This window comes from Puma concolor, chromosome C1 (genome assembly GCF_028749965.1).
Source record: "Puma concolor isolate L17-30 chromosome C1, mPumCon1.1.hap2, whole genome shotgun sequence".
NCBI classification, from domain to species: domain Eukaryota; kingdom Metazoa; phylum Chordata; class Mammalia; order Carnivora; family Felidae; genus Puma; species Puma concolor.
Window position 1 is genome coordinate 78507579 of NC_141674.1, and position 25736 is coordinate 78533314.

Here is a 25736-nt window from a genome sequence, read left to right on the forward strand (position 1 = left end):
TCAATGTGAAGAAATAAGATCAGCATTCCATGAGTAGGTGTCATTCAACTCTTTTCTGATTGGTAGTAAACTTTGTTTTTCTTCATTTTAAAGAATTTCATAGTTAAGTTGGGCCTTAAATAATGTTCTTTTTCTTAATTCTACAAAGTGATAATGATAAATACATGCAAATACATACATAAACATACACATATGTAAAACAAAATGTTATTGGTAATTGTATAAATTGTCAAAAAGAACTTTTCAATCTATTCTATCAATGTAATAATTTTTTTTTTTAATCTTCAGCATGTTGAATGGATAGTTACTGCATTAGGAAACCCCATATAAAGGGGTGGTTCTAGGTTGTCTTTTGTTATAACATTTCTTATATTTTAATTGAGTTACTGACCTTTGGGAGAAACCTTATATTAATTTCTTTTTGTATAGGACTGTGCAGAGTCATCTGCTTACTACAGATCAGTTCTTAAAATACCATTTATAGGATCCTGCTTTGTCTTATACCACAGATCCTATGGAACACAAATAGAAGATGCATGGTAGTGTTGCAAATAATTTAATATATTTCTCATCAGCTATTTTAATATCACATAAATTTTGGAGATTATATATATTTTTTCAAACTACATTTTCAAACCCTATAACCTTCAAAAGAAAGAAATACATTAGCTGAACTATATTTATAGCTCTCGTCCCATTATTTCTGTATATTTTCCTGACGTCATTCAAATTCTTATTTGCAGAACATAAACATGAGTTCCCCAATAACTCCCATATAATAATCTACAAAATAAATTTTTATGTAATTCTAAAAAGGATGATATGGGTTTGAGGATTCTTTCTTGTTTTATTTTCAACAGAACCTTATTTTTTCCCCTTCTCTTTTTTTCTTCCTTATGATATACCTGCAAAACCAGGAAAAATTTGTACTTAATTTCAACAGAGTATTTTTACATTTTTTAGGATGGACATTTTCTCATATTTAATGTTTTTTAAAATACCACATTTGCCACAACCTGTAATTTTTTGTAAATTTGTAAAACTAAATGAAACCAATTATCTCTAAAATTTCACAGCTTGAGAAAATTCCGTTTTTTTATAAATGTATGAAATCCTGTCATGAGATTTTACATTTCTTTTTTTTACATTTCTTATTAATTTTAATAACATAAACTCAATGCAGACCAGAAAATAAGATTGAAAATAGGGTTCTTTAAAAAAAAAGTTCTAAAATATAATATGGAATTATTTATGTGTACTAGTTTGTTTTTAAGCCTGTTTTAAGTTACTTTCATTAAAATGTAACCTTTTTCTATTTTTATGGTAATAATAGTGTTTCCTATAAAAATAAATTGTTGTTTTTCCTACAGCTGCATTTGACAAAGGTGATGATCGAAGACTTGGCAAAAAGCCTGTTTTCAGTAGCTCTCAGGTAAACTTTAAAAATTTTATAGGTCCAAATGAAAAAAGATACTAAATAATTTAAATTGTATTAATTTATATTTCATTGATTTTTAAAATGTATTTTTCATAATTATAGTTGTTTCTTGATGAAAATAATTTTGACTTTTTAATCAAGTGAATATTCTATATATTTTTAAATTATGTGAATTTTTGATGTCCAGCTGGCATAGAAAGTGAAATTTTTTTTTCAATATATGAAATTTATTGTCAAATTGGTTTACATACAGCACCCAGTGCTCATCCCAAAAGGTGCCCTCCTCAATACCCGTCACCCACCCTCCCCTCCCTCCCACCCCCCATCAACCCTCAGTTTGTTCTCAGTTTTTAAGAGTCTCTTATGCTTTGGCTCTCTCCCACTCTAACCTCTTTTTTTCTTTTTTTCCTTCCCCTCCCCCATGGGTTTCTGTTAAGTTTCTCAGGATCCACATAAGAGTGAAAACATATGGTATCTGTCTTAGAAAGTGAAATATTGTCTGTCTTTTTTATTTCCTTGAAAACCTTTTTTGGCAACTAACATTGGAGCTATTCCAATAGATCAGAAATTGTCTAAAATTCTAGACCTAATTCAATGTCTAATTTTCTAATTAACCTACTTCTTACAAAAGATTTTAGTTGTCCCACTTTTCTCTATACTAAGATTTTAATTCACATAATACATTTTTGGTGTGAAAAAAGGCACTTAGTATCAAGAGTATAGTTGTGTTTTACTTTGAAAGTTACTTGCTATATTTTTATGAGGTATCTAAAGTAGTCAAACTCCTAGAAATAGGGAGTAGAAGAGTGGTTGCCAGGGGCTTGGGGGTATAAGGAAAAGGGCAGTTTTTCAGTGAGTATAGAATTTTAGTTCTACAAGATGAGAAAGTTCTAGAGATTTGTTGTTAATATTACTGTACTTTCCACTTAAAAATGGTTAAGATGCATTTGTTATACACCAATGTTGAAACATTTTTCTTTCCCTAAGCACCAAACACTGCTAGACTCCCCCTTGACCATTCTTAAGTATATTATAGAGTTCCATAGAACATACTTTAGGAAGTGTTACCTTAGGACATTTTTCTCTATGTACTAGTTCCCTGCTATCCCCAGTGGGTGGGTGGGTGGTTTCGTTGGTTTTTTAGGCCCCCAAAGAATTAGCCTACCTGCTTTGCTTTCTCCTGTTCTACTGACTATTACCAACTAGGCTATCGCTCTTTCCTTGTCTTATAGTAAAATAGAACGAAGTCTCATTATTCTTCCTTACCATCGTGACTTTTAGGTTGTCCAAGGATTTATACTGTTAACCACAGTGGGAAGGAAACAGGGTAATATGTTTCCTTAAAAAGGGCAGTGGTATACTGAAATGGGTGCTGGGCATAGAATAAGAGTTAAAATCTTGACTTCACATTTATTATCTCTGCCATATCTGAGTCTTAGTTTGCTTGTCTGTAAAATGGAATAATAAAACCTAGCAGAGTTATTGTGAAAAATAAGTGAAATAATTTATGTGCAATTATTTGGTATGTAGTAGGTGCTCAATAAGTGTGGAATGAATAAATGTGTTTTCCAAAAAGAGGTGAATTCTTCTGGGATAGGAGAAAAGTTAATGAGATAAGACAAAGAGAAAGGTTTAAGAAGAGTGCTGGTACCAGAATACTTAAGGTAATGATGTCTGGAATTTACTTCAAAATAGAATGATAGTAGTTATATATGAAACAAAATTGGCCAAGAGCTGATTATTGTTAAAGTTGGGTAATAGGTACGTGGGGATTCATAATACTATTCTATTTTCTTTTGATTGTGTGTAACCTTTACTATAATAAAAATTTAAACAAAAAGAATAGTACTGGAACCAAAAGGGAGGATTGCCTTCTTTTTCTCACTTTTGTCAATAGCATGTGGTGACCTTTCCAGTTGGCCATTTGTATACAATAAATCTATGTAAATTTTGCAGATGTAAGTTAGAGAATGCCTAGGTGTGTATATACTCTGAATCCTCATCATGCTATACTATGTTAATATGAAGTTTCTAAAAGAGTGTGGTTACCCCATGTACTACATAGATCTCACCCATAACATGGTGCTTTAAAATAGATAGATTTAACAATATAGTAAATTAAGTAGGGTCAGTTTCAAGGGTGAGAAGAAGTCTAAAATTAGAAGTCTACCTAGTGTTAGGTATTAAAAATAGAGGTGGCTCTTTTCTGCCCACAGGTCCTGTCCCCATGCTTTAACAAAAACACCTTTTTGCACCAAAAAAAAAAACCCAAATAAAAGCAGAGAAAGGTTATTTTTTGAGCTAAGATTTGATAAAAAAAACAAAAACTAAGGACCAAATATTTGAACTTTATAAATATTACACAGAATCTTAGAATACTACACTGAATAGGACCAGTCTCCAACCCTCTCTAGAATTAAATATTAATAATATGAGGCTCAGTGATGTTAATGACTTCTTAAATATCCTAAGTCAGTTACAGGTAAAGCTATGACAAGAATCCAATGATTCTTTTATTAGTACTACACCTAGCTTTTCCCTAAACTTAGTCAGGTGATTTATTGTGTGTGTGTGTGTGTGTGTGTGTGTGTGTGTGTGTGTGTGTGTGTGTATTTACATACATACATACATACATGTATGTATATGTTATCTTTATCTTGGACACATTTGGAATAGTTAGTCCTTGAACTATATATCAATATATGCTCAGATTTAACAACATGCTTCACATTTTTAAAAATGTTTATTTGTTTTGAGAGAGAGAGAGAGAGTGCGCATGCAGGCGGGGGCGAGGGAGAGGGAGAGACAGAGAATCAGAAGCAGACTCTGCACTGTCTGCGCAGAGCCCACTGCACAGGGCTTAAGCCCACGAACCATGAAATCATGACCTGAACTGAAAGCAGGAGATGGATGCTTAACCAACCGAGCCACCCAAGCGCCCCTAACAACATGCATCACTTTTTTCTGAGTATTCAAAATGTTATGGACATAGTGCTAAGGGATACAAAGATGAAGACAACACAGGCTCTTCCTCAGACCTGTGCAATTTCATACAGCTTTTCAAGGCGGGGGAGGGCATATTTAATAAAGAGTAGCAACTATAATCTTAAAATTTTATTTCCAGTTCCTACCAATTTTTTAAATGTTGTTATTCCTTCCATAGCAAGGTTGATTCTAACCAAAATGATGTAGGTGCCTTGTCTTCAGTGTTTTCATTGTCTTGCTATTTTCCTCTTTTTACCTACTTCACCTGTCTTTAGGACCCCTTTTCCTCCACTTTGTCCATATAGCCAGAGCTGTATTACTATCTTGTTTCTTCCAAAAGCCAAACTTTTCATATATACTGTCTTGTTTCCCAGGGGCTTCCAAACCCCAACCCCCCAAAGATTAAGTCTTTAGTGATAAAATTTCTGGCATTTGGGATAGGATTGAAGAGAGTTTTTTGTGAAAACCTTTATCATGGCCCTCAAATTATACCATATAGATGACTGCCAGCTTAGGGGCGCCTGGGTGGCGCAGTCGGTTAAGCGTCCGACTTCAGCCAGGTCACGATCTCGCGGTCCGTGAGTTCGAGCCCCGCGTCGGGCTCTGGGCTGGTGGCTCGGAGCCTGGAACCTGTTTCCGATTCTGTGTCTCCCTCTCTCTCTGCCCCTCCCCCGTTCATGCTCTGTCTCTCTCTGTCCCAAAAATAAATAAAAAACGTTGAAAAAAAAGATGACTGCCAGCTTAAAGCAGTTAATCATGAACTCAAGTCCTACTTCCGTCCTTATCAGCATTTGACCTTGGTAAATCACATACCTGCCTTAATCCCCAATTTCCTGTCTAAGAAACGGAGTTAACAACAGGAGCTCTCTCACAGGAGTGTTGTAAGTATTAAGTGAGATGACCTATGAAAGGATTTTAGCATACAGCCTGGAAGTGGACCCTCAAAAAATGTTGGACATTGTTATCATTGACCAAAGGCATCGTGACACCTTTCGGTATTAATCTCTACTATAGTATAACTTCACAAAGTTAAATGGTATGCCTTTTTAAAATAACATTGCCTTTTAATTTTTTTATGCTGTATTTCAGATTTGATTAAGGTAATGTGACCAAAGACACATTCAAATGATCAAAGATAATTCAAATTTTGAACTGTCTTATATCATAATGTGATTTTTACTTTTTTCTCTTTGAAAAACTGGCTTATTGAAACAAAGTATTATAAGTCAAAGACATCAGTCAAGTTATAAAGTATTTTTTCTTCTTTGTAGCAAAGGAGACAAGCTTCTGACTCTGATGTTATAAATAACAAATCGTGGAGAGGTAATACCAAGAAGGAGTGTTGGAGTTATCCCTCTACTAAGCAAAAGATGAAATCTGATGGATTAGGAGCATCTGGACATTCATCAAGTTCTAACAGAAATACTATAAATAAAACTTTGAAGCATGATGATTTAAAGGAAAAGGGTGGTACAAAAACAGCATCCAAGGTTACAAAAGAACTTAAAACTGGGGGAAAAAATGTTTCTGGAAAACCCAAAGCTATAATAAAGTCCCAAACAGAAAACGGTGATAATGCAAAGTCAGCAAACATGTCGCCTAGACAAGCTGTGGAAAGATCAGCAGCAGTGGCAGCAAATGGACAGAAAAATTCATTAAATGGGAAAGGAGTAAGAAATCAGGAAGGGCACATTACTGGCGCCAGACCCAAGGTACTCACTGGAAACTTAAATGCGCAAGCCAAAGCAAAGCCTCTGAAGAAGGTGACAGGAAAGGATTCTCCATGCCTCAGCATCACAGGGCCCTCCAGCAGATCTACAAATTCAAGTATGGAATTATTGATTTCCACTGAATGTCTGGATGAACCAAAAGAAAATGGATCAGTAGGAGAAGAGAAGCCTTCTAGTGAGAAACTGTCCTGTTGTGAATCTCCAGGACAGACCATGAAAAACAGTGTGGAAAGTATCAAAACTTCTACTGTAGGTGGGTTTTAGTACCCTCACTTTTAATAGCTCCTGACAGTTAAAGTTCCTACAAAAAATGATTCTGTGTTTGGATGTTTATTTAGTTTGAAATGCCAAAAAAGCATTTATTTATGTGTGTTCATGCAAACTGAGAGAAACCATACTTCATCCCACATTAACATTTAATTTTGGATATAGTGTCTGACCACTGAATTTATGCATGACTTTTACATATTCAGTTCTCTGTTTCATGACTCACTGTTTCTTAATTTACAGCAGTAAAATCTCGACCTGTTTCAAAAGTTACCAATGGAACTTCAAATAAAAAAAGCATTCACGAAGAAACTAGTATAAATAACAGGTAGGTCTCCCTTCATTATTTTACCTATACGTTAGCTTTTTCTAAGTTAATTGTATACTGACTTCTAGCTAAATATTTTAAAAATATCTTTTCGGGGCACTTGGGTGGCTCAGTCAGTTAAGCATCTGACTCTTGATTTTACTCAGGTCATGATCTCAAGGTCCATGAGTTCAAGCCCCTCATTGGGATCTGCACTGCCAGATTGTCTCTCTCCCTCTCTCTCTGCCCCTCCCCTGCTCACACACTGTCTCTAAAAATAAATAAATAAACATTAAAAATATTTTTGAAATATATCTTTTCTTTTTTGTTAGAAAATTTAATGTATTTATACAATGATATTTTAAAACTATTTCTTAAAAGGAAATAGTATATTGACACAGAATGACTATGGATGCAAAATGATAGATTACATTTGTGGCACTTGATTATGCATTGCTTTATCATACTTGACCCACAAGCTTATGAACTTAAAGACTTATGAACATATGATTTTTCGATTTTTAGAACAAAAGATATATTTTTTAATTTGAGAAAAAATATATTTCATATATGGGTCTTTTGAAAGTTCATGTGTTGGGGGCATCTGTGTGTCTCAGTCAGTTAAGCATCCAACTCTTGATTTTGGCTCAGGTCATGACCTCACAGTTCATGGGTTGCAGCCCTGCATCAGGCTCTGCACTAACAGTGCAAAACAAACCCTGCTTGAGATTCTCTCTCTCTTTCTCTATCTCTCTGCCCTTCCCCTGCTCATGAGCTATCTCTCTCTCAAAATAAATACATCAACTTAAAAAAATAATAAAATAAAAAATAAAAGTTCATGTGTTGGAATCTGAGTGCAATACTGAATGCAAATCATTTTTCTTAGTGCACTAAAGAAGGTCACTAACAAAGGATATAGTGATCCAGTACCACAGGCAATTTTAAAGAAAAGAGGAAATGGCAGTGGATGTACTACAGCTCAACAGAGAATAAAAAATGCCTCATCTAATCTTGCTAAAACTCAAGGTAAAGCTGAAATAGTCCTGGGTATTACTTCTGTGTTTAAATTGAATAAGCAGAACTCTGATTTGGAACTTTCACAACAAATAAACAAAATATAAGATAGTTTCGCTCATTTTATATTTGTGTCATACTATAAAGATGAGATTTTACACTTTACTTTTTGACAAGTATTTTGGTATTACCAGGGTGTGGGTTTGGTTTTTATTGTCTTTTATGAGAAATAATTAAGGGAGTCACTGGTTTATCTGTATTTTTGGTCCTTTTATATATTATGCCCAGGTTTCTTCAGTTTCATTGTTAACTGTAGGAATTCCATGTGCAAAACAGGCACTAATAAGCCCTTTAAATAGTAATGGTACAGTCTTGAAAGCTGTGATATGTAGGGAAGAAGAATTTTCCCTCCTGTTACCTACTGTTTTGCTATGTTCTAAGAAAGAGAGGATACTGATCAGATTGTATGATTTGCTAAGCTAATAACTGATTTTAAAAATTAATTTGTTTTGGGGTGCCTTGGTGGTTCAGTTGGTTGAGCACCCTGCTCTTGATATCAACTTAGGTCGTGATCTCGGGGTTGTGAGTACAAGCCCTGCACTGGGCTCTGCGGTGGGCATGAAACCTACTTTAAAAAAAAAAATTAAGGGACGCCTGGGTGGCTCAGTAGGTTAAACTTCCGACTTCAGCTCAGGTCATGATCTCGCGGTCCGTGAGTTCGAGCCCCGCGTCGGGCTCTGTGCTGACAGCTCAGAGCCTGGAGCCTGTTTCAGATTCTGTGTCTCCCTCTCTCTCTGACCCTCCCTCATTCATGCTCTGTCTCTCTCTGTCTCAAAAATAAATAAACGTTAAAAGAAAACTAATTTGCTTTATGTATTAAGCATTCATGTAGATAAGAGCTTGTAAAAGCCTAAAAACAATTTTGAGCTAGATAATTAATACTGAAAGTAAATTTAAAAATAAACTGGAGATGGGAATGCAAGCTGGTGCAGCCACTCTGGAAAGCAGTATGGAGGTTCCTCAAAAAACTAAAAGTAGAACTACCCTACGACCCAGCAATTGCACTACTAGGCATTTATCCATGGGATACGGGTGTGCTATTTTGAAGGGACACATGTACCCCCATGTTTATAGCAGCACTATCAACAATAGCCAAAGTATGGAAAGAGCCCAAATGTCCATCAGTGGATGGATAGATAAAGAAAAAGAATGAAATCTTGCTGTTTGCAACTACGTGGATGGAACTGGAGGGTATTACACTAAGTGAAATTAGAGAAAGATGAAAATCATAATGACTTCATTCATATGAGGACTTTAAGAGACAAAACAGATGAACATAAGGGAAGGGAAATGAATATAATATAAAAATAGGGAGGGGGACAAAACAGAAGAGACTCATAACTATGGAGAACAAACTAAGGGTTACAGGAGGGATTCTGGGGGGGGGGCGGGCTAAATGGGTAAAGGGCACTAAGGAATCTACTCCTGAAATCATTGTTGCACTATATGCTAACTAATTTGGATGTAAATTTAAAAAAATAAAAAATAAAATAAATAAATAAAAATGCATTTGAGCTGCCTAAATAAATAAATAAATAAATAAACTGGAGAAAAATTATTCATGTTCTAGTAATAACTAAAAAGTACACATTTAAAAAGATTTGGCAGTTCTGTTTGGTAGATTTAAATGTTGAAAATGTCATCACTAGGACTTAACCAGTGTAAACAAATGGATCTCCAAATTAACCCTTTCTCTCCAGTTACCAATTTTAGTTGCCACTGCACAGCTAAGTTGTTAACCCAAATGATCTATAATAATCACGATCTTGCTATGAGAAGTAAATTAATTTTGTTTGTGTTTGATGGAAAAAACTGCAGTAATTTAAACATTTCTATTTTATATTTAGCTTGATTCTTCTTTCAGCTGTGTGTAACACAAATCTTTTTTTCCCCAAAAAACTTCAAGGGGAAGACCCTTCCTGCTCTTTTAATATAAGAAAATCAAGTTTTTCCACCCTCATATTATGCAAGTCCAGTTCTGACATGAGGATCAAGGCTCTTGAGGAAGAGAGATCCTATTTAAATAATTTTGCTAAGAGGCTGGACTATTCCTCCTGTATTTGTAATAAAAAATATTTTATTTTTTATTTTATCATGTTACTCCTAACCTTTTATTGTCCATTGTCATAGATATTTCATCATTTCATTGTTAATTTTATTTTTTCTAAAGTAATTTAAAAACAAGTATTGCATTTTATTCACAAGTTGGAAGTGTATTATATATTTTTAATTTTTTTTTCTTAGGATCTCAAGGAGAGTCACCAACTTCAGTAAAATCTTCAGTCTCTTCAAGGCAGTCTGATGAAAATGTGACAAAATTGGACCACAGTACAACTACAGATAAACAAACACCTAAGAAAAAAATTGTCAAGCAAGGACACACACCTTTGCCTAAGGTTAATGCAAAAATAGTGGCAATGCCTAAAAACTTAAATCAGTCTAAGAAAGGTGAAGCTTTGAATAATAAAGATGCAAAACAGAAAATGCTTCCTGGACAGATTACATTGAAAACTCAGCCTTCTTCTCAAAGACCTTTAAAAAGTGAAACATGTGTTGTCCAAAAAAGCATGCTTCATGATGTACATGATAGTAAAAACAAGGACAATATTTCTGAACAGAAGCCTCATGAACCGCTAATTAATCTCGCATTAGAAATCAGCAGTACAGAAGCATTCCAGTCATCATGCATACCTGACCCACAAAAGCCATTAAACAATCAAGGGAAAGAGAAATTAGAATGCCAAAGTATTTCAGATTTGGAAAAATCAAAATGTGAACTGGAATCAAAACAGATGTGTTCAGATAAAAGTGAAACAAAATTTTCCAGCAAAGAAACACATCAGCACAAGACAGCTAAAATATATTGTCATTATGATGGGAGTGATAATGTAGATCCAAAATTTTATAACACCACTGCCCTAAAATCCACGATTTCAGATCCCAGTGTAAACTCCCTGAACTCTCATCCAGTTTGTGATTTAGACTCTGCAGATGCAGAGCAAAGGCATTCAGTATCAGATAGAGAGAAGCAAGAAGTGAGAAAAGATACAAACAAAAAATTAAACATTAAATGTGACAAAGATGTTTTACCGTGTGTTCCTGAAAGGACAAATGGTACCTTAAATTCTGTCCAAGATGACAGGAAATCTAAAATTCTTGTTGAAGAACAGACAGTTCCTAGTCACTTGTCTGATGACTCTGCTATGAGTGAAATCCAACATGCTACAGCAGACTCAGATATTTCCTCCAAGTCTGTTTTGGAACAAATATCAGGAAAAACTTCTCCTAAAGATATGGAAACAACAGAAACTCCAGAGAGCCACGAAACTCCAGAAGTTCCATTCATGAGTCATTGGAATTTGAGTACCAGTGGTATGCATCAGAGAGAGAGTCCTGAATCTGACACTGGCAGTGCTACCACATCCTCTGATGACATAAAGCCCAGATCTGAAGACTATGATGCTGGAGGGTCTCAGGATGATGATGGGTCCAATGACAGAGGTATTTCTAAATGTGGCACAATGCTGTGCCATGATTTTCTTGGGAGAAGTAGCAGTGATACCAGTACTCCTGAAGAATTAAAAATATACGATAGTAACTTAAGAATTGAAGTGAAAATGAAAAAGCAAAGTAGTAATGATCTTTTCCAAATTAATTCAACAAGCGATGATGAGATTCCTAGGAAAAGGCCAGAAATTTGGTCTAGATCTACAGTAGTCTACCCTAGGGAAAAAGAAAATGTTCTACGAGGCAGTGTCCAGTTTGCTCAGGAAGTAGATCAGGTTTCTTCCTCAGCAGATGAAACAGAAGATGAAAGATCCGAAGCTGAAAATGTTGGAGAAAATTTCTCTACATCTAACTCAGCTCCTCAGCAGTTTCAGGGAATAATTAATTTAGCTTTTGAAGATGCAACAGAAAATGAAAGTCATGAGTTTTCTGCAACTAAAAATTTTAAAAGATCCGTTTTACTTTCAGTAGATGAATGTGAAGAACTAGGATCTGATGAAGGGGAAGTCCATACTCCTTTTCAGCCTTCTGTAGATTCTCTGTCACCTTCTGATGTTTTTGATGGCATTTCTCATGAACATCATGGAAGGACCTGCTATTCCAGGTACTCACAAGGAAGTGAAGGTAGTATTTCAGAATGTAAACAAGATAAAGGCAATAGCGTATATAAAAACGAAAGCTCTCTCTTGGGTCGCAGTAGTACTGACTCATTGAGAAGAGATAAACAGAGTACTTCAGCCACAGGAAAAAAGTACACAGTAGATGTCCTGTCCAAAGGAGGTAGACAGCTTCTTCCAGAAGATAGAAAGGTAAATTGCAGAAGCGATGTGGATAATGACTTTCAGCAACGCAGCAAACTCTCAGATAGTGATATAAAATCTCAAGAAAGACCATGTCATTTGGAGCTTCATCAAAGAGAACCCAATTCTGACATACCAAAGAACAGCTCTACAAAATTTCTGGACTCCTGTCGGAGTCAACTTCTGCCTCAGGAAGGTCAAGTAAAAGAGAACCATTCTACAGCTACCAAAAGAGCTAATATTGCTTTATCTGCAGGTAATGTACAGAAGTAGAAATGCTAAATACATAAGAAAATGAGTTTATAGAATTTTAACTTGGATGTAGCCCTGAGTGTTGTATTTTATTTAGACAGAGTAATTACTTAAGCAACAGATTCAAATTTCAAATGAAAACCTACATTTCTTAATAATATGAAATTAGCTAGTTACTCTTTATTGTTCACTTAAAATCTTAGTGTGGAATTAAGATCTAGTAAAAATTTGATTATTAGAGCTAATCTATTAAGAGATTTTACATGAAAGAATAAAGAGAAAAACTTAGTTTGCTATTATTTAGTTATTTATGTCTAATTTAACATAGAATTCTTGACTATTAGAAATTTTATTATACATTGAATATGATTTATGGACTATGCTAGTATATATCTAAGAGGGCTGTGCAATAATTATAGTAATATGTAACTAAAAGCACTGAACTATTTTAACTGATTAATTATTATAATTTATATACATTTTACAGAGATTAAGACTTTCAGGATCACTATACTTTAAAAGTTTCAAGTAAAAAGATAAATTTCCTAAAAGAGATTATATTTAGAAGCAATGATAATATATGAAAAAAGCCCAGGCTTATTTCATATGTATAGATGATTTCCTGTCTAGTTGTTTTGTGTGTTTGTCTTCCTTATTATAGTAATTTGAACTAATGACTCACATTTAAAATATGCAATAGTGGCTGACAGAGTAGCTATTATATATCAGAACTAAGAAAAATACTGATCAATAGCCCTTGTTCAGCAAAATCATAACAATAGGGAGGGAACTCTTTAAAGTTGTACTTTTTTGTTTGTCCTTGCTTGCATCCTCCTTTGCATGTGCAATATACAAATAAGGCTTTAGATAAAATGTATTTATTCCCCTTTTGGAACTGACTTACCTTAAAAGTCACCATCAAATGACCATGTCTTTTTTTCTCTTTACGTTTCTATTGTAGTGAATTAGACACATGTGCACATTCTATGTTTATGTTTAAGTAATTTTTGTTGTTTTTTTTGTATCACAAGTTTCAAATTAAAGTATGGAGAATTATTGTTAGTTGCCTATGTTGATTTTGCTGCTAAACATCCTTCAATTGTTTTATTTTTTTTTAATTTAGAAAAAGAAATGCCTCAGTAATCCTGTCAATTTTGTATAAATGTTATTTTTCCCATTCTATGTTTTTTTGGACTATAACTATTATATTGTTTTAATATTGTTCTACAAAATCTGAGGGGTACCAACATGTGCAATTTTTACATTGTATAGTATTATGAATTATTTCAGGATACATAGATGATTGTGACACACTGGCACAAACCTACATGTATGACCATCGGCCTTCAAAAACCCTCTCTCCAATATATGAGATGGATGTAGTAGAAGCATTTGAGCAGAAAATGGAATCAGAAACACATGTTACAGACATGGATTTTGAAGATGATCAGCACTTTGCAGAACAAGATTGGACACTCTTAAAGCAACTGCTGTCTGAACAGGATTCAAACTTAAATATTACGAATTCTGTTCCTGAAGACTTAAATTTAGCACAGTATCTAATCAATCAGACATTACTTTTAGCACGAGACAGCTCAAAACCTCAGGGTAAAGCACATGTTGACACTTTGAACAGATGGAGTGAACTAACCTCTCCACTTGATTCCTCAGCAAGTATCACCATGGCTAGTTTTTCCTCTGAAGATTGTTCACCCCAAGGGGAATGGACAATTCTAGAACTGGAAACTCAGCATTAAGAGTATTAACACTTTGGAAAATTTTTAACAATGCCCCCCCTTTATTTTTGATGCTTATATCCTAATAATAATTGCATTAGCCAGAGATAGACTGTCCTTAATAATGAAGGAGTCTTTCTAATTTATTAAGGTAACATAGTTTGTTTATTAATATGATATCACATGTAGAAAAAAGATGGTTTTCTAAAATTTTTGAGCATGTTTTATTAATTATTAGAGAAATTAGTGGACTTACAACGAGCCCTTCAGTTGTCCTTTCCTAACTGATCATTTGTTCACTTGTTTATAATTCAAGAATTTAAAATGTGAATGCACAAGTAGATCAGTCCATTTACTTTTTGCTCTGCATATGGTAACAGTAATTTAACAATAAAAAACCTATTGTGCTTGTGTTCAATTTATGTAGAGTTAATCAGTGAGTAACATTCAAACTCAGGTTTGTGTGATTGACCCTGACGGGTGAATATTAGAAAAACCCTTCATTTTCCCAACAGTGCAGATCCAGGAAATTGTGAAGTACATGTACCTCAAATTTCAATCACATTGTTACTAAAACCGAGAAATGGAATCCCTTGTAACTCTTTTTGAGGTATATCCAAAAAGAGATATCTGCCCTCGTTCAAAAGATGTGGGAAAACTGTCCATTTGTTTTACCTAGATAGACTTTCTTTATAGTTAATCGCTCTTCATTTTCCATTCCACTTAGAGATATTTTGGGACTGTCCCAGCAATAAACGTGCACTAAATATTAATTTTAAAATGGGTACATGAGGGGGACGCCTGCTTGGCTCAGTCGGTTTAGTGTCCGACTCTTGATTTCAGCTCAGGTCATGATCTCACAGTTTGTGAGGCCTTTGTTGGGATCTGTGCATGAGTGAAGAGCCTGCTTGGGATTCTGTCTCTCCCTCTCTGCCCCTCCCCCACTCTGTCTCTCTCTTCTCTCTCAAAATAAATAAACTTAAGGGCGCCTGGGTGGCTCAGTTGGTTAAGCGGCCGACTTCGGCTCAGGTCATGATCTCGCGGTCCGTGAGTTCGAGCCCCGTGTCGGGCTCTGTGCTGACAGCTCAGAGCCTGGAGCCTGTTTCAGATTCTGTGTCTCCCTCTCTCTGACCCTCCCCCGTTCATGCTCTGTCTCTCTCTGTCTCAAAAATAAATAAACGTTAAAAAAAAATTTTTTTAATAAATAAATAAACTTAAAAAAAAAACAGGTACACGAGGCAATTGAGTACTGAGTTAAACTGCATGTGTGTGTATATGGGCACATACACGCATGTATGTTTTCTCCACATGTCTATATATTCTAGATTCTTCCTTGATTAGATTGTCTTTCAGTCTGTAATTCTGGTAGCAAGACAAAGATAAAAATATCTTCTACAAAATGGTACTGGAGAATGAACACTTGGATACCTACTTGATATTAGTAGACACTGCCTTTAGGATGATGAAATTTAGTAGAGTTAACTTCTCTCAAAGCTATGTAACTAACTCATAATTTCTCTATAATATGTCAAAAGTAGGAAAAACTTAGTTTTTGTTTCTAATTCCTTTTCTAAATAATGGTTTTCAACAAATTATTAAACAGAGAGTGAATGTATTGAATATCAACAATCATATGAATGCACAGTCATTTGTTATTCTTATATAATAACATGATTATGTTAACAGCCACTAACCTGTTATACCATAAATTTGCTATGCCTTTTTAAACTACAAGTTCTGCAGGAGGCACTCATTCATTCCAACAGTCAAGAAATAGGCATTGGTTCTATGCACTGAGGTACAAAGATAAATAGGGTTCGATTCCTGCTCCCCACCCAAAAAAAAGAGAGTTCAGTTTCTAGTGAGGAGAAAAACCATGTAAGAGAAAGGTTAAAATATAGTAGTATTATAAGAACGTTGTATTTTCAAGCTGGATGAGAATTTAGAGATTAGTCTAATCCCTTCAGATTCAAAAAAGGACTCTGAAGTCCAGAGGAATTAAAAGATTGCCCAAGGTCCCACAGCTAATTTGTGGCTACAATCTAATATTCCTTAATTTTAATTTGATGTTATTTCTGCCACACAACATAGTCATTTGATTTTTATCATAAAACCTGAGAGGATGTATATCTATACGTAGTTTGTAATATAAAGAAGTAATGTATGATAGAGTCAGAAACCATGCAGATTCCCAAAACATTGTTATTTTCCTTTTCTCCAAATGAGAAATTACTTTTATGTGTTATTTTTAATAAATGCCTTGGAAGTTCAACAATTTATAAATGAAACTTCTTTCTCAGTTATAAGGTCTTTAAACTTTGTTCTTAAACTACTAGACATTAAAAAGCCATTCAATTTCATGTCACATATGCAGATAGGTAATAGGGAAGGCATTTTGCTTAAGTAATGACCTCTTAGGTAATTTCAGGACATGTGTGTTTTCTTATCATGCTCTTTTGTGTATGATATCTCTACCAGTCTGTTTACTGTGGGACTCTTCGGGCTAGTACTTCATGATTTAACAAACACAAAGCAAAAAATGATGCTAACATTTATTTAGCTCCTATTATATGTTAGATATCGTGCTAAGTGTTTTAAATATGCACTAACACATTTAATTCTCACAGCAGTTCTATGAGATTTGTCTTATCATCTTTATTTTTCACATGAAGAAACTGATATAGAGTCCTTACTCTGGATTAACTACCCTAATGGAAGAAACTAAAAGAGAAATAATACACTATACTATTGTTTGGTAAGATAACAGTTGTATATGGTCAGAGTTGTGTGAGCCTAGAGGGAGAAGCCATGAACACAACAGCTTGTGAGGAAGAGATTAGAGAAAGCTTCTTAGAGCAACTAATATTCCGTGACTCCTTCAGAATTTCTATAAAGGGCTTAGTGACTGCAATCTAGTTGGAAGTGTAGGCCAGGGGACTTAGCTTGAAGCTGCACTTGTATAGAAAGTACTTCGCTTGTACTGAGATTGTATGTTATATATTGATAAAAATAGGTATGTTCTTAAAGGATGCCTTTGTACATAGTTGGAAATTGCAAAAAGTCCCAATTGTCCATGCCAAAAAAAAGAAAATCTTATTTTTATTTTGATTTGGCTTGCTTTGGAGGACTGGTAAAGATTATGTAAACAATTTAAAGCCCCTTTATACCATCTCTTGGAGCAATCAAGTAACCAGATGCTGGCTTTCAAGGATGAGTAAGAATTTGCTTGGTGATAGGGCATTCTGGACACAACAGTGCATTAAGGAATGGTGACCATGATGTGTGTTGAGAATGGGGAGGAAGAGTGGCAGGAAAGGCTGAGCTGGAGTTAGATTCTTAAAGTTATTAAAAAACTATGCTATTGTGTTTGATTAGTCCAAACCCTGGATTTAATAGACATTATGTCTCCTTCCATGGTGCATTCCTTTATTTACTTATTTTTATAACAACGATTTCTTTTTTTTTTTCCTTCAAGTTTATTTGAGAGAGAGAGAGACAGAGAAAGAGAGAATCCCAACCAGGCTCAGGACTGTCAGCTTGGATCCAGATGTGGGGCTCTAACGCATGAAGAGTGAAATCATGACCTGAACTGAAATCAAGAGTCAGACACTTAACCACTGAGCCACCCAGGCACCCTGTTTTATTTATTTTTGACTCTAAATAGAAAAGCTTTCCATGTTTTGAGGAAATAACCACCTACAATCACAATGGGTAGTTATCAACGTTGTTTTTTAAGGAGTTAGGCAACAAAGCCAGGTGTGTTTCAGGAAGATAACTGTCAGCACTAGTGAAGACGGCCTGGTTTGGAGAAGTGCCCAAATCCCAGGTTGCAATTAAAATAGTTTTGTCAACCTTAGAATTGGGGGACGGAGGAGGATTTGGTAACAAAGACATTACAGATTGTGGCTATAGAACTTGATAAATAATTAAGATGGTGGGAGAAGATGGAAAGGAATTTTATAATTGCTATCAAAAATAGCATTTATTCCACACATATTTGAGGGCCTATGATATTCCGAGAACTATGCTAGTGCTGAGGATAAAAAGATGAATAGCATAGTATCTGTCCTAGAGCATCTCAGTTTAGTGAGGGAGAGATTGAACAAAAATTATGAAATTGTAATGTTAAATGTCATAATAAGGTTCTGTATAAAGTGTAGTCAGTGCATAAAGGAAAGGGAAATAATGGGAAGATAATTGGATAGGCTCCTGTACTATTTTAGGATTAGTGGGAGTTCACAAGGCAAAAGAAGAGGCATACTCTTGGCAGAAAGAGTTGAGAGGCAATGGGAAATTCTGGTTGTTCCATATGGCTGGAGGGAAGGGAACAGATGGTAAGGACACGGGATAAAGTTGGATGGGGATGTAGAGTCCAGGGAGTAACACAATCAGATTTGCACTTTAGAAAGATCACTCTGGATGCAGTATGTAGAATGGAAGGGAGCAGGTGACAAGGCAGGAAGACCAGTGATGAGTATTACAGTAACCAAGGCTTGAACGAGAGCAATGGCTGTGGAGATAGAGAGGTGTGGACATATTTGAGAGATTTAAGATGTGGGTTGGAAAAACTTAGTGACTGACATGGGGATGAGAGGAGGGAGTCATCTTAAAAGACTCAGGTCTCTGACTGGGGTGCCTGGGTAGTTAGTTGATGATGTCATTAGCCAAAAACTGAAGTAATCTTAGGATGAGTTTAATTTTGGACATACTGAGTTTGATCTGCCTGTGGGACATTCAAAGGGCTGAGGACAAAACACTGTGGAATAGAAAAAAGAAAAGCCTGAGAAGGAGACTGAAAAGGAATATTCTGAAGTAAAAGAATTAGGAGGCTAAGGTGAGGAGGGGAGAGTGGTGAATGTATAATCTCACTACTAACCAGAGAAGGGCAAATCAAGGCAAATCATTCTATTTTTACTGATCAAACTGAAAGGATTTTTTAAAAAATTCAGTGTTAGCAAGAGAATGATAAATTTGGGATAATCGTATGTTGCTACAGGACTATAAATTACCTTTCCTGTAAGTAATTAGGCGATCTATATCATGAATGTTTATAACTTCCTATCTGAACCTAGTCCTTTCCCTTTTAGGGCTCTCCCATTAAGAATAAGAACCTGAGGGGCACCTGGGTGGCTCAGTTGGTTGAGCGTCCAACTTCGGCTCAGGTCATGATCTCCTGGTCTGTGAGTTCAAGCCCCGCATTGGGCTCTGTGCTGACAGCTCAGAGCCTGGAGCCTGCTTCTGATTCTGTGTCTCCTCTCTCTGCCCCTCCACCACTTGTACTCTCTCTCAAAAACTAAATAAACATAAAAAAAAATTTTTTTAAAGAATAAGAATCTGAGACCTAGATACAATAGTGAAAATTGAAAACTAACTAAATGTTAACAGTAGTGGAAGGCTAAATAAATTATGGTACATCTATAACACATTATGCAATGATTACAATTGTTTGCAAAACATCTGTTTAATGCCAAGGGAAGATGCTCAAAAGAAAAAACCCAGGATATATATTTATAATATCCCAGTTTTCCATACTTATAGGTATATGGAAAAAGGGACTGGAAGGAAATAAATAAAAATGTTAATGGTGGTTATGGTTAAGTGATACTGATTATTTTTACCTTTTAACTCATATATTTTCCATGTGTTCTACAAAGCACAGAAAAATAAGTAGGTTTGTTTGTTTGTTTTGGGGTAAGTAATAGTAGTTAACAGTGTTGCTGTTTGCAATGTCAAGGTGCACACCTAGACTAGTTCATTATATTTGGACATTATGATTTTACTGGTAGCTTTTGTCCGTTGGTGTTTTTTAGAGTAGTAGGAAGGACAGAAATGTGAGCAGAAGGTAAAGAAGTAAAACTTATTCTTTCAAGGAAGCTGACTAAAATGAAGACAGTGGTAGTTTGTTTTTAAGATAGAAGTAACTTAAGCACTTTGAAACTAAGAAGCTGGGAATAATGAATTAGGACCATCAAGGAAGAGGCAGGAGGCAGTGGGATCAAGCACAAAGAGTGCTGACACAGGGCACTTCAAAGAACCTCGGGTATTTAATATAACTGAAGCACTGAATTCATGTGGTACAGCAGTGGAAAATAAAGCTGGAAAAGTACAGGCAAGCCAAAACACGAAGAACCCTGTAAGCCATGCTAAGGACTATAAGCAAGCCAGTTAGGCAAAAATATTTAAATTTTGTTTAAAAGGCAAATACATTATAGGACCTTTATTAAGATTACTTTAGCTGTATAGTGTGAAAATATTTTGGGACAAGAAGAGACTGGAGAAAGGAAGACCTGTAAGGGGGTCATTGGAACAATTAAAGAAAAAAAATGAGGCCCAAGCTTAGGAAGTAATAGCAAGGATAGAAATGAGAGGATGGATTTGAGAGATAACTGGAGGCAGAATGAACAAAATGTGGTTGCCAAGTGAGAGTAAAGGGAAAAGGGATAAAACTGATTCCCTCCCCATATTCCATAATTCTAACAAGTAAAATAATGGAAGGCTGATGGTTCCTGATTAGAAAAAAGATAATGTCAGGGGTGCCTGGGTGGCCCAGTCAGTTAAGCATCTGACTTTGGCTCAGGTCTTAATCTCATTGTTCGTGAGTTCAAGCCCCACGTCAGGCTCTGTGCTGACAGCTCAGAGCCTGGAGCCGGCTTTAGATTCTGTCTCCCTCTCTGCCTCTCCCCCGTTCAGGTTCTGTCTCTGTCTCAAATAAACACACACACATACACACAAAATGTTCAATTTTGACATGTTGCATTTGAGATACAACTGAGACACAATATAATGTCTTTGAAAATTCAGAAACCCAACAAACTATGACCTTTCTACTCCTACCCCATCTTCTGCTAGTTTGGGGGGGATTTGGGCAGGTGGAAGTGGGAACTTGGTTTGGCTTAGTTTAATGATCTATTGCAGGAGCTATTTTCAATTTAGAATTACTTATACACTCTTCTCCAGTGATATTTATATTATTTTCATATTGTAAATTCTTTTTTTTTTTTTTTTAATGTTTATTTTTTAGAGAGAGAGAGAGAGCAGGGGATGGGCACAGAGAGAGGGGAGACAGAGAATCCAAAGCAGGCTCCGGGCTGTCAGCACAGAGCCCGATGGCAGGGCTCAAACCCACGAACTGCGAGATCATGACCTGAGCTGAAGTTGGACGCTTACCCGACTGAGCCACCAAGAATTTATTGTAAATTCTTATACCAAGAGTACTTTGAATCTGGCTTAGTTAGATATGAGAAGTATACATTTCTATCATGTTAATAAGGCATGAGTTACTTTTAGTGTCCATGATCCATTTTTCATAGAGTGGTTCCTTAACCACTTCCAAATTTAGCCAACATTAGCATAAGAATTTTAATTCTGAGAATTTCAATTCAATTCTGATTCTACATTTATATATATATATATATATATATATATATATATATATATATATATTTATATATATATTTATATATCCCAACCAATTAAGTAATTTCCAAATCAGCAAAATACTAAGAAAAATACCTTCACACAATGACATATTTTTCCCTAAAAGAGTTTTCATATAAAATGTACTGAAGTTTATCCCTTTTCTTCCCATTTAAGCTCAATTTTAGCCTGGCAAGAGAATTATATAAAAAATTGAAATAGAAATATACCTACATTTTTTTAATGTTTATTTATTTATTTTTGAGAGAGAACACAAGCGGGAAGAGGCAGAGAGGGAGACACAGAATCTTAAGCAGGCTCCGAGCTGTCAGCACAGAGCCGACAAGGGGCTCAAACCCACGAAGTGTGAGATCATGACCTGAGTTGAAATCAGATGCTCAACCGACTGAGCCACCCACACACCCTGAATTTATATCTACATTTAAACTATTACGTGTTTAGGAAATAAGATCCCTAACATCCTTACAAAATTATCCTTTTACTTAGATCCATGCAACTCTCAAAACATGCATAATCTACTTTAAAGTCAAGAAGGTAAATAAAGTACTTTCTTATAGTTTCTGATTTAGAGTGAATTATAAAGAACAATACTCAAGTTTAAGAAGTTAGAAAAACAATTTCAAATAGAATCCAAAAAAAAGGAATTAATACAAACAATAGTGGAACTTAATTAGAAATCAGAGAGGGGTGCCTGGGTAGTTCAGTCGGTTAAGTGCCTGACTCTTGATTTTGGCGCAGGCATGATCTCACGGTTTGTGAGATTGAGCCCAGCATCAGGCTCCATGCCAACAGAGCTGAGCCTCTTGGGATTTCTCTCTCCCTCTCTCTCTCTGCCCCTCCCCAGCTCACACCTGCACGCTCTCTCTCTTCTCTCAAAATAAACTTAAAAAGAAATCAGAGAAAGAGTTGAAACTGACAAGTCTAAGAGCTGATTCTTTAAAAACACACACTAGCTTAATGGAGAGAAAAGCATAAATACACAATATTAGAGATGAAATGACATAAAATGATAAAGCACTGTTTTGTACAACTACATACAAAAGAGTTGAAAACCTGGATGAAATGGACAACTTCTAGAGAAATCTAAATTACCAAAATAGGCTTAAAAAGAGAAAATATATGCCTTGGAAGAAACTGAGGAAACATTCAGAATCCTTCATTTTGGAATATGGAGAAAAAAGAAAAGCCCTCAGATGCAATTAAAGAAGCCACCATAGTGTGATCACCAAAAGCTGACTAAAGATAGCATAAATCAGAAAATTATGGAATAATATCACTTATAATAATGAATGCAAAATTCCTAAAAGGTTCAGAAATATAGAATATGTGGAAATTTATTTAAGTAATGCAAGATGATTTAATGTTGGGAAACCTATTCGTATAGTACATCCATATTAATAGATTAAATATAGAAAAATAATATCATTGTCTCCATAGGTACCAATAATTTGAAACAATGAAACCAAGAGTACTATAAGAAAACATACATAGGGTTTTCATATAATCTTTTCTTTTTTAAATAACAACTTTTTTTTTTTTTTTTTTTTAAGAGAGAGCATGTAAGCAGGGGAGAGGAACAGAGGGAGAGAGAATCTTAAGCAGGCTCCACTCATCTTGGAACCTGACATGGGGCTCAATCCCACGACCCTGGGATCATGACCTGAACCTAAATCAAGAGTCAGATGCTTAACTGACTGAGCCACTGAGGCACCCTTAATATAATCTTGAAATAAGAAAGCACATGAACCTCAAAAATACGAAATTCTGGAAAAATTTAAGATTGATAATTTGCTATTTAAAATTTAGAACTAGGGGCGCCTGAGTGGTTCAGTCAGTTAAGCGTCCAACTTCAGCTCAGGTCATGATCTCACAGTTTGTGAGTTTGAGTCCCATGTCAGGCTCTGTGCTTACAGCTCAGAGCCTGGGGCCTGCTTCAGATTCTGTGTCTCCCCCTCTCTCTGACCCTCTCCTGCTCGCTCTCTCAAAAATAAATACACATTAAAAAATAAATAAATAAAATTTAGAGTCATATTTGCAGGAAATTTGACCAAGATTTATATTCTTAATATATAAATACCTTATATATCAATCAGAAGAATGCCTAGCAGAAAACTAGGCAAAAGGTACAAACAAAATTAATTAAAGAAAATAGAAAGGATCAATAAAAATACAGTGAATGATAAAATGTTTTATATAGTAGTAAAGAGGTACAAAACAAAACATGTTCATCTGCCTAATTGATAAACAAAATTATGAAACCTATGATATCTACAGTGACATCGGCATTACATTCATGTATTGTTGGTGTAAGTGTAAATTGGTGCAGACTTTCTGGAAAGCACTTTGGCAATAGGAATATGAGCCATAAAAATCTTTATAATCATTGACTTGGTAATTTCACTTTTAGAAACTTAATGAATAATCAGAAATAGTTGAAAACATACACGTACTCGTATGTGTATATTTTTAAAGTCTTGACATAAAGGAATAAATAAGTTATTTTATTTCAGTATATAGGGATATTAAACCACTAATAAATATTTTATAAGAACATCTGATTTGCAAAATGCTCACAGTAAAATGAAGGAGATATTAATGTGTGTGTATATATATGTATATATAGTATAATCTATGATAAAGACTGCTATGATAGTCTCTTGTGTCAGTTCAGCTAGGCTCTAGTACTGAGTAATTTAATCAAACACTAACCTAGATGCTGCTGTGAGGTATTTTGTAAATGTATTTATCCTCTATAATCACTTGACCAAGTATAAGAGATTATCCTTGATAATGTGACTGGGCTGCATCCAATCAGTTGAAGACCTGACAAGCACAAACTGAAGTTTTCTGGAGAAGAAGAAATTCTGCCTCAAGACTGAAGCATCAACTCATGTCTGAGTTCCCAACCTGATCTACAAATTTCAGACTTGGCAGCCCCCACAATCCTGTGGGTTGATTCCTTAAAATAAATCTCTTACTATGTATCTCCAATTGGTTCTGTGTCTCTGGACAACCTGACTGGTGCAACTACTAATATCCTACCCTAGTATCTATTCTCCTTTTCTTTCCTTGTAGAACCCTGAATTTATAGCTGGGAACTTGGCTACTCGGAATAAATACTACATTTCCCTACCTTACTTGCAGCTAATTATAACCTTGTGACCAGGTTCTGACCAATGAAATAGAAATAACAGTGTTGAGTAGCACTTTCTAAAAGTTTATCTAAAGAGGTTGGGTTTTCCTTCTCTTCTTCCCTGTCAAGCTGCCTGGAGCATAAATGTGCCATAAGGGTGAGTGCCACACCCTGGTGATAGCAGAATGGAAAGCTACCAGGAATCTGCGTCCCAAAATACCTCATGAAACCACTGTTATCAACCCTGGACTACCTACAGACCAACCCTGGACTGCTATTACATGAGGGAAGAGGATTTTGTATATTAGACTTAGCATTTTCAACTACTATTAACTGAATGTTCTCTTCTATGCAGCCAGACCTAATCCTATTTATCATACATATGAATATATAACTAAAGATAACTATACCAATATATTGGTAGTAGTTAGCTCTGGATTTGGGAATGTGTTCTTGTTATACTATTTTTTCTGCTTTTTACATTAGGAATGTATTGGGGTGCCTGCCTGTCTGGCTCAGTACATAGAGAATGCAACTCTTGATCTTGGGGTCATGAGTTTGAGCCCCACATTGGATGCAGTGTTTACTTAAGAAAAATAAAATTGAAATTAAAATATATTAATTACTGGTATACTAAAATTTTTTAATAAAACTTAAAATGGTGGGAATTATTTTTCCTAACAATTTTGATCATGATTGTAGCTATTGTAATTGACACATAAGGTACACAATATGTGTAACTGACACATAATTGACACATAAGATGAATCTCATTTTGTGTCTAAAAGATGATAAGGGGGCACCTGGGTGGCTCAGTGAGTTAGGTGTCTGACTTTGGCTCAGTTTGTGATCTCACAGTCATGGTTTTGAGCCCTGTATCAGGTTCTGCACTGACAGCTTGGAGCCTGCTTCGAATTCTGTCTCCCCCTCTCTCGTTCTCTCTCTGCCCCTCCCCTGCTTATGCTCTCTCTCTCTCTCCCTGTCTCTCAAATCAACATTAAAAAAAAAAAAAAAAGATGATAGGGGAACACCTGGGTGGTTCAGTCAGTTAAGTGTCTGACTCTTGATTT

At 35.4% G+C, this 25736-nt stretch overlaps 1 protein-coding gene across 3 annotated transcripts in view; it reads left to right on the forward strand.

The window, feature by feature from the left end:
- BTBD8 (BTB domain containing 8) overlaps positions 1 to 25288 on the forward strand; it is a 118418-nt gene extending 93130 nt beyond the window's left edge. For 2 of the 3 annotated variants that reach the window (XM_086717536.1, XM_086717537.1), the window contains exons 13-18: positions 1371 to 1432; positions 5695 to 6406; positions 6664 to 6748; positions 7614 to 7753; positions 10046 to 12364; positions 13651 to 14514. In XM_086717536.1, the coding sequence (XP_086573662.1) occupies positions 1371 to 1432; positions 5695 to 6406; positions 6664 to 6748; positions 7614 to 7753; positions 10046 to 12364; positions 13651 to 14117 (3785 nt within the window). In that variant the 3' untranslated portion in view covers positions 14118 to 14514. Of the gene's footprint in view, positions 1 to 1370; positions 1433 to 5694; positions 6407 to 6663; positions 6749 to 7613; positions 7754 to 10045; positions 12365 to 13650; positions 14515 to 24795 lie in introns of those variants that run through there. The other variant, XM_086717538.1, reaches the window with a different exon arrangement.
- Positions 25289 to 25736: the final 448 nt, after the last annotated feature.